Source organism: Engraulis encrasicolus, chromosome 7, assembly GCF_034702125.1.
Source record: "Engraulis encrasicolus isolate BLACKSEA-1 chromosome 7, IST_EnEncr_1.0, whole genome shotgun sequence".
In the NCBI taxonomy this organism is placed as follows: Eukaryota; Metazoa; Chordata; class Actinopteri; order Clupeiformes; family Engraulidae; genus Engraulis; species Engraulis encrasicolus.
In genome coordinates this window covers 41,846,884-41,856,883 of record NC_085863.1, presented here as the reverse complement: position 1 = coordinate 41,856,883, position 10,000 = coordinate 41,846,884, and the positions used below count along the sequence as shown (strand labels likewise).

Below are 10,000 nucleotides of genomic sequence, written 5' to 3'. Positions count from 1 at the left end.
GCACACAGACACACAATTGTTGGGACTTCTTCACATTGTATGGCAACTGTACTGCCCATTATAATACAAAGCTAAATGTTTTCAAGCTCAAACACACACACACACACTATTCATGCCTAATGGCTTACTCAAACGTGCTTAATTGTTCAGAAATAGTTACTAGATGTCTGCTATGTGTGTGTGCGTGGGTGCACATGCACGTGCATGGTTAACCCTTAACCTAATTAGTTCAGAGAGTTTGTTTACATCTACAGTAGCATTTGTACACAAAACACACACAACCACACACACACACACACACACACACACACCAATTCCCTAAACATTAAACACACACACACACACACTCCCTCTCTCTCTCTCTCGCTCTAATACCAGATAAAGACATGCTGGAAAGATGGGAATTATGTTGGGAATAACGTTGTTTATGTGAACACACACACACACACACACACACACACACACACACACACACACACACACACACACACACACACACACACACACACCTCTGACGACCAGGTTGATCAGGAGTTCTGCAAAGCTGTGTTTGTCCTCGGGGGCGGTGACTTCACAGCGATACTGGGCGGAGTCTGACCGAGTGGCGTTCTCGATGACCAATGAGGAGGGCTCTCTCAGACGTGCTCGATTCTCCAGGTCACCTAATACATACACACACACACACATGTAAATGTAAAACTGACGCACATGCCTGTATTTACAAACCCACACACACACATGCACCCAACCACACACAAACAGATGCACACACACCAAAACACGCGCACGGATACAAACACACACACGCAACCACACATAATGCCTGCACACAAGTACCTTCACAAACACACGTAACCACACAAACACATAAAGATACAGACACAACTGCAACTGAAACTGCAACTTCGTTACTGGAAGTAAAAAAGTGTTTTTCAAAGTGGGGGCCAGGGACCCCTGGGGGGCCATGGGGGGATGCTAGGGGGGCACAACAGGTTGGCAGAAAAAGTATAACAACAAAATAACAACTAGAAATGCACTCAGAGAGTGCAAACCTCCGCCAAGGAAGCTGAATTTGGTTGTAATATTTGTGACATGTCGTGGTGTAGTCCATGCATGCCTAGGCTATTTATAGGCTAGGCCTACAGTGTTCAGAGAAGTGAACATTCAATTTTAACCAAATTATGTGTCTCTTTTATTAGCTAAGGCTTATGTCACCTCACCTGGTTAGCTTTGGTATTAGTTCACCTGCCATTGTGTGATTGGCAAATGTGATTGGTCATGCCATAGGCTATAGGCCCTAATTTGGAAAATATTGTATCCCATCGCTAACAGCCTGGTGTCATTGTTCATTCATTGTGTTGTTATAAACATTTTGATGATTGGAAGAATTATGCCTTTCATCACATAATTGTTTTGCCACAATATTAAATAGCGCAGCTATTAATATCAATCCATAATATAGCCTATAGTGAATTATATGACTACGGGGGCACCTTGGCCTTTGAGAACGATTTGGTATCACTGTCAAACACAAGCTTTGATTAACCTTAAATGTAGTGAACTGGATACCGTTCCCTCCTTGGCGCTGTCTGTTCATCATTGATAGCCAACACTGTTCACCGTTATTAGGCTATTTTTTCCCTCCCTCCGTGGGCTACAAACTTCAACAGGCGAGAGAAAGCTGATTTGGTTGACATGGAAAACACTCGGAGAACAATTAACTCCGCGAAAGTTGTGACGATATGCATGCCATTAGCCTACATATGTGCATTCTGTTTGGCTTTGTGGTGACTGTCGCCACACAACTTTATTTTAACCTTTCATGTAGAGAACTGGGTACCTTTCCCTCCTTGGCGCTGTCTGTTCACTGTTAAACACTGTTTGCCGTTGTTAATATATCCAACCTTCGTAAACTGCAGGGAAACACTCGGAGAGCAATTAGCTCCGCGAACGCTGATTTGGTTGACAGGGCAAACACTCGGAGAACAATAAACTCTGCGACGATATGTGTGCCATATTGTCGGCATATCGGCTATTAGGCCTATATATCATTTGGTGTGCTATTGGCTACGCAGCCATGTAGGCACAGCAAATCCGCGCGTAATACATTCTGGCTGTGTGGTCACTGTCCATCAATCCACCTCACAGGCGCGCCCTGTCATTGCTCAATTCACCTCGGCCACCTTGTGGCAGGCCACGAAATAGCAGCGAACGAACAGAGCGACAGACGGACAGACGGACAGACATGATAACACAGAAATCGGGCGATCACATAACCTCCTGGCGGAGGTAATAATGAAATCAATTGAACAATGAAACTAAACTAAATTAAACCAAAGGTAAACAATATCACCATTAGTTATGAATACTAATCTATTCTAACATTACTGAACATTACTAGTAGTACTTGAATGGGTAGGAATGTACCAACTCCATCGAGTTGTGAAAGTGAGCAAAAAGTAAATAGTATGGCACAGCCCATGTCAGGGGGGGCTTGGCTGGAATTTACTGGTATATGGGGAGCCTTGCCATGGTAAAGTTTGGGAACCCCTGAAGTAAATGAAACTAACATACACACACGCGTATGCACGCACACAGGCGGGCGGGTACCTGTTATTCGTTCCTGGAAGTAGACATAGCTGGGGTTTCCGCCATCTCTGATTTTCTTCCACTCGATACGCTTAGACGTCGATGAGATAGACTCGATCACACACGACAGCTCCACCGCTACACACACACACACACACACACACACAATAGACAGTAAGTATTAGCGTGTCTTCAACAATAGACAGTAAGTACTAGTGTGTCTTCAGTGTTTCCAAGGGAACATCTGTAAGTCAAGGTGGGTGGGAGGCTAGCTGATAACGGAGACACATGACTGATATGTTTGGAGAGGCTATGTTGTTTCATGTGGATATTCAAAGTGTGTGTGTGTCTGTGTGTGTGTGTGTGTGTGTGTGTGTGTGTGTGTGTGTGTGTGTGTGTGTGTGTGTGTGTGTGTGTGTGTGTGTGTGTGTGTGTGTGTCTGTGTGTGTCTGTGTGTGTCTGTGTGTGCGCGTGAGTGTGTATGTGTGTGTGTGTGTGTGTGCATGTGTGTGTCAGCATGCATGTGTGTGTGATATTGACACTTGTTTTAATGCTAACATGCTAAAATACCATTCACTTGTTGACTCAAGGCATGGGCCATCATTGTAAATGAGCTGAAAGCTTTGGACACACGCTTGTGTGTGTGTGTGTGTGTGTGTGTGTGTGTGTGTGTGTGTGTGTGTGTGTGTGTGTGTGTGTTGAACTTACATTCGAACTCGTTGGTCCAGGGAGCGAGATTGTCTGACTTTAACCGCACACCCACCACAGCACTGGCACCTGCGGACAAACACACACACACACACACACACACACACACACACACACACACACACACACACACACACACACACACACACACACACACACACACACACACACACACACGTCAAGAGATGCAACACACATTGAAACACACCAAAATAGTCCCAAACACACACACACACACATCCAACTTTTTCCCTTCCAGCGCCAGCTGCCATGTATGGAGAGAGAACAGTATCAATATTAAGAAATGAATGTCACACCACTCACCAATATATTTCGTGATCCACAAACAAATGTAATAACATTCGCAAATATAATTCATACATTTCATGATCCACAAACAAATGTAACAACATTCACAAATATAATTCATGATGCACAAATGAATGTAACCCCATTCACAAATGCCAGCGCAGTTCTATTAATTTGCAAACCGATCTACATATATTCGCAAACCCTATACATATTTGTGACTTCCATTGTATTTGTGTGTGGATTTTTGAGACTGTCCTGACGGTATATGACACACAAATGTGCTCAGCCAATCACATCAGCCGGCGTTCGAGCGTAAGGTTGAAGACATTGCGCTTCTATTACGCAGAGAAGGCTACTAGTGCGAAGCCACCATAGATCTTTATACACCGATCAGAGGAAATAACCGGAAGTAGAGCCATTACTGAAGTGCTCCCTGACGTAAACTCGTAATTGAAGCGTATGAAGTTCCTGACTTTCACATCATCTTTGTACAAATATGTCTGGATCTGGACTAACGTGTGCCGTAATCGGATGTCACAATAACAGCAGAACGCTAAAAATGTGGAAAAAGAGCGTATGTGCGCTTCATAGTCCACAGTTTAAAGAGGATTGTCCTTGTTGTGTGCCCTACGGTGTAAACCGCTTCCCCGGCCGTGCTGAGGATGAAGACATTCGCAAGATATGGATTAAAAACGTACACCGAAATGACTTTGCCCCCAAACAAGTATTCAATGGTATGTATTTTTATTTCTAGGTGGTTAGTGTAGTTAAGTAGGCCTATTGTAAGCCAGTGTCTATGTAACATAAACTGGTGGCAACAATTATTTAGCTTGGCTAGCTAACGCTAGTTACGATTATTTAGCATTCTTTCATTAATACCTAAGTTTCCCCAGGAGTGGGAAGAGCACCATGAGCCCCATGGTTATCTGTTCTGTGTGTCATGGTACATTTGTGTGCTTATTTTCGATTATTTGTGTACGTGTGTGCCCTTTGAAATGAAAATGTGACCCTGGCAACTTAGCTAATTCTTTTGTTATGCTAGCGGAGTTTTGGCAAGGCTAGCCAGGTTACACTGACTTTAATAAGAAGTCAGGCTAGGTTTTGGTAGCATCATGAGCCCCATGGTTATCTGTGCTGTGTGCCATGGTACATTTGTGTGATTATTTACGATTATTTGTGTATGTGTGCCCTTTGAAATGGAAATGTGACCCTGGCAATTTAGCTAATTCTTTTGTTATGCTAGCGGAGTTTTGGCAAAGCTAGCCAGGTCGTGTGACTGACTTCAATAAGTCAGGCTAGGTTTTGGTAGCTTTTGTTTTGTCCATAACCTAGCCCAATTTTATTTTCATCTCTTAAATCGACCACCATGTCTGTATTTGTAATAATGTTTGGCATTTTATTGGAAATAAAGTGGCGGGGACAAGCTAGGTTAATCTCAAAAGTGGTAGTGTCTGTGAGAATGACTGCAGCCATGGCAAAGATAATTTTCTGTTTCATGTGTAACAGTCAATTATATTTTTTATCGCATCTTATCCCACCCTCCTTAGGTGTGTGGAGTACACTTCCCTGACGGCAGACCAACGCAGGAACACCCATATCCCATAATATGGGATATGAATATAGTGTAAGTTTACATGTATTTAACAAATAACTTCAGTGCTTTTTTCTTAATTACCTTAACCATATGTTGTTAAAGTACTTTTGGAGCGATTTGCCTCCAGACGTTAGACTCTCTCCCATCTGCCACTACTTTTTAATCTAGGCTAAAAAAAAAAAAAAACGTCGTTCTTGACTCTTAGTTGTTATGCTTTCTCTCCTTAAGGCACTGCTTTTATGTAACTAAATTGCCTTTCAACACTTGTGTCTTATTATTCCATGCAAGAGTCTACATCTGCTAATTGTAATATAATGCAATGTGAAGTGACATTTAAAGTGTTCTGTAGGACAGTGGCGTTGTAATTAACTGTTTTAAAAGCTGTTGGTGTTTTTTGTTCCTTCTCATATTTATTCTCAGAAAGCACCATCATGTGGAAGACCACCCACAAAGAGGAGATGTCTCCAGCCCCCAACAGAGAGACCATGTGATGAGCCTCCTGTGACAAATTCTGATACCGAAGTAGGGCATAGCTTGGAGGATAGTCTGTCTCCACACCAATGTGATGTTGGCACTCAGTGGCCAGAGCGTAGTGATCATGATTATTGTTCGATGAAGTCAACAAAAGATGCAAGCACACAAACAGATCCTACACCATCACTGTCAGCTCATGACATGGATGATAAAGTGTCAAAATTTTACATTGGACTAGACATCATCAGCTTTTGGCAACTTTTGAACACCATCATTGGCTTTCTTCCACAGTCGAAGACGTTCAAATTAACAGTCCATGAACAGCTACTGCTGGTCCTAATGAGGCTTCGGCTTGGCTTAATGTTCACAGATTTGGGATCAGCAGAACTACAGCCTGTGATATGTTCGCAATGTGGAGAGCAACACTTTCCCAAGGGAAAATCTTTTTTTTGGCTCCCTCGAGACACTCTGAATAGAGTAAGACCCTCAAGTTTTCTTGAACACTATCCCAATGCAACATGCATCATAGATTGCACTGAAATATTTGTCCAAAGACCAAAGAACTTGGGGAAAAGAGCAAAAACATACAGCAACTATAAGCATCACAACACCTACAAAGTCCTCTATTGCATAGCCCCCCAATGGTTTTGTGATGTATTGTGTCAAAACTGTTTGGTGCCAGAGCTAGTGACATTTTTATCACAAAAAACTGTGGATTTCTGTCACATTTGATTTTTGGTGATCAGATTTTGACAGACCGGGGATTCACAATTGGAGATGTTCTTCCTCCAGGAGTGACATTGGCTATTCCAGCACTTACACGTGGATGTACAGAACTATCAGAACATGAAGTCACAAGAACCCGCCGTCTCGCCAATGTCCGAATTCATGTTGAACGTGCAATAAGAAGGTTAAAATGCTTCAAAATTTTGAGTAATGTAATTCCAGGTTGTTTAAAACATGTTGATGACATTTTGACTATTTGTGCAGGCCTGTGTAACCTTCTTGAAATCTTACAAACATGTTTGGCATACACTACACTTGTCCCTGTCTGTAGGCCTACATGTCAGCATCATCTTCCAACTTGTCAGCGATAATATGCCCAAGATATTTTGTACTGCTTGACACACAGTGATTGCCCTGACAGGTAAAACGTTGGAAAGACTTCCTGAACACAACACTTTTTTGGCATTGTACTGCACACATTCAGAAGTTGCTGAAACTCAACAGTGCCGGGGGACATGGGCCTAATAACCAGATCATCAAATGGTTGAAAACGGTGCATGTGTTTTATTGTCTGTGTCTAAATCTCGTCATACATCCAGTGTGTTTTGTTTTTTTAACAGACGTGTTTTCACAATGACACTCTGAGAATTTACTTTTGAACAAAGTGTCTTGTGTATAAAATGGTGTGCAGACAGCCGGAGTGTGTGTGTTGCGTAAAGGAGCAAGTGCTTTGCAAAGATACCAGCTGAAAGTGTAATGCTTGACTTTTGATTAAGGTAAAGCAGCATGTGTTTAAGTTATAGTACCAACAACTGAACAATATGCTACTTTGGTTTAAGCATCGGCCTATTGTGTTTAAGCAGTAGCCTAGGCAAAAACTGTAACAAAGTAAAAACAAAACAAAGAAAATATAACTGGCGAATGAATTAAGAACCTGAATTTTCACCAGCATTTGACCGGTTGTTAATTTAAAACAGGCATGCATATATATCTATATCTATCTTTAGAAAATAGGCCTACGTTAACAACAGGGAATCTTTATCTTTTCAGGTCAAGGTGGCCTAAGGTGCTGGGGGAAACTCTCTCTAGGCTAGGCCTAATCAGAAAGCAAGGTGTGTGTGTGTTTTTTTTTAAACCTGTCATTAAAGGGACACTGCAAGATTTATAGTTGTTTATTTCCAGAATTCATGCTACTCATTCACTAATGTTACATTTTTCATGAATATTTACCACCACCATCAAATTCTAAGTATTCATTATGACTGGAAAAATTGCACTTTTCATACATACAAAGGGGGATCTCCTCCATCATGGTCTGCCATTTTGAATTTCCAGAAATAGCCATTTTTAGCTGCAAAAATGACTGTACTTGGGCCATAACAGAAAATCTGAGTTTATTATTTAGTAAACTTTCATGAAATATACTTTCATCAAATTTGGCAATAGGCAACCCAGTTACAATGAGCAGTATAGTTGCAGTACCCTTTTTGATGAGTGGAGGTGCAAAACGCACACCAGAAACAGAGGTGCTGGCAACCAGAAAAAGCAATTGTAGAAGGAGAGAGGTGCCGCACACTCACAAGTTAAATAAACAGTTTTTTAATGTGACACACCCTTTTTGACCATTTCCTGCAGTGTCCCTCTAACTGATAAAATAAAGCCTTGTTGGCCTCAACATGTCATTAATTTCACCATGTAAATTGTGCCTTGCAAGAACTGATATTTTGAGGCAGTGTTAAGACAGTGGGTTGCACCAGCTGATTGCTTAGGCTACTTAACCACAGCCCTTTTAGAAGACATCACCTCCCGTCCTCTCCTTGTGGTAGCGTCTCCAGCAATAAGTAAGGATTTGGCGCCCCTTAGTGGCAAGCTGTGCACCCAGCGATGAACAAACAGACTGCAAAACTCAGACAATCGCATATTATGTGGCAGAGGTAATGATAAAATGATGTCTGGTATAGTCAGGAACTTAATGAAAAAAGCCAGTATAACATTTCCCAATCAATATATGGGGGATAATGATTAATTAAATTGAATGTGTGACAGTGGCACCAGCTCTCTGTTAAGACTGGACACCACAGGTCAGCTCCTGTGTCTATTCCACAACACACTACAGCAAGATTTTACATTACATTACATTTCACTTAGCTGACGCTTTCATTTGTTCAAAGCGACTTACAACTATTATTTTTCAGGATATTGGTTACAGTCCCTGGAGCAATGTGGGGTTAGGTGCCTTGCTCAAGGGCACTTCAGCCATGGATGGAGGTGTAGGGAGAGGTCGTGGGGGATTCGAACCGGCAACCCCTAGATTGAAAGACCAACTCTCTAACCACTAGGCCATGGCTGCCCAGATTTCTCACAAAGAGCTGCATTGAAATGACATTAAGAACATTAGTAATTAATAACAAGTTGCCTAGTAAAAAACACACCAGCAAGAGTCATTTAGTGTATTGAGCACAAGTAGCTAGGTTGTTTTTCAGTTCAGCACATATAAAAAACACCATCGAGTAAGCACACAGTATTGAACTATATTACATTCACTATCTGTATGCATTTTAATAACTGTGTAAATAAACAATTCAAAACCGCTAAGGTTAATTCATTTTCCTTTAGCACTTAAGCCTACAGTATACAGTATGTCATACCTTTGTCAGGTGCACTGATTCTCATTGATATGATGAGATTAGATAAAACTTTATTGTCTGTTACAACCATGAAACAGAAAATTGTCTTTGGCGTGACTTCAGTGATTCTCACAGACATTAGACAAGGCTTGACCAAAAAAAAAAAAAAAAAGACGACCACACAATACATTCATGCTGCAGCTGGACAGTTCATATCTTGTTCAGTATGGTCACAGCTGAGGGGATGAAGGATTTCTTGAAAGATTATTGATATATACATATAACTGAACCAAGTGTTTCTGCACCGTATTGAACAATAATCCTCTCAACATTAATCCAAGTCTCTCTGTTGGGGGCTGGAGACATCTCCTCTTCGGGGGTGGTCTTCCACATGATAGTGCTTTCTGAGAATAAATATAAGAAGGAACAAAAAACACCAACAGCTTTTAAAACAGTTAATTACAACGCCACTGTCCTACAGAACACTTTAAATCTCACTTCACATTGCCTTATATTACAATTAGCAGATGTAGACTCTTGCATGGAATAATAAGACACAAGTGTTGAAAGGCAATTTAGGTACATAAAAGCAGTGCCTAAAGGAGAGAAAGCATAACAACTAAGAGTCAAGAACTAAGTTAAGAAAATGTGTGTGTGTTTTCTTTTTAAGCCTAGATTAAAAAGTAGTGGCAGATGGGAGAGTCTCTAACGTCTGGAGGCAAATCGCTCCAAAAGTACTTTAACAACATATGAAGAGTTCAGATGCAAAACCCCCTAACTCCATTTCTGAAGACCTGTACGTCTATATTTTTAGAGAACCCTGTTGTTGGTTTGGTTTACATTCATGTACTTGATAATACATATAAAAAGTTATATTACATAAATACAATTTAAAAAATATGCAATTTTGATAGCTTTGTATTAAATAAAAATGAATTAAGATTATTTTCTGAAAAGGCACTTAGGGGGT

General features: G+C 41.1%; 1 protein-coding gene and 2 long non-coding RNA genes across 3 annotated transcripts in view; 1 reads left to right on the top strand and 2 right to left on the bottom strand.

The window, feature by feature from the left end:
• jam3b (junctional adhesion molecule 3b) overlaps nucleotides 1-10,000 on the bottom strand; it is a 42,078-nt gene that overhangs the window by 5,541 nt on the left and 26,537 nt on the right. Inside the window, exons 2-4 of the mRNA XM_063203596.1 lie at nucleotides 3,298-3,366; nucleotides 2,611-2,727; nucleotides 510-662 (exon numbers count right to left, since the gene is read on the bottom strand). Coding sequence (XP_063059666.1) covers nucleotides 510-662; nucleotides 2,611-2,727; nucleotides 3,298-3,366 — 339 coding nt within the window. The remainder of the gene's footprint in view (nucleotides 1-509; nucleotides 663-2,610; nucleotides 2,728-3,297; nucleotides 3,367-10,000) is intronic.
• Nucleotides 3,749-6,861, top strand: LOC134452921 (uncharacterized). The gene is made up of 3 exons (XR_010035531.1): nucleotides 3,749-4,343; nucleotides 5,157-5,233; nucleotides 5,624-6,861. It is a non-coding gene; the product is annotated as an uncharacterized LOC134452921 (long non-coding RNA).
• The window catches only part of LOC134452922 (uncharacterized), a 2,589-nt gene continuing 1,427 nt past the window's right edge, over nucleotides 8,839-10,000 (bottom strand). Inside the window, exon 3 of the long non-coding RNA XR_010035532.1 lies at nucleotides 8,839-9,434. This is a non-coding gene — a long non-coding RNA (uncharacterized LOC134452922). The remainder of the gene's footprint in view (nucleotides 9,435-10,000) is intronic.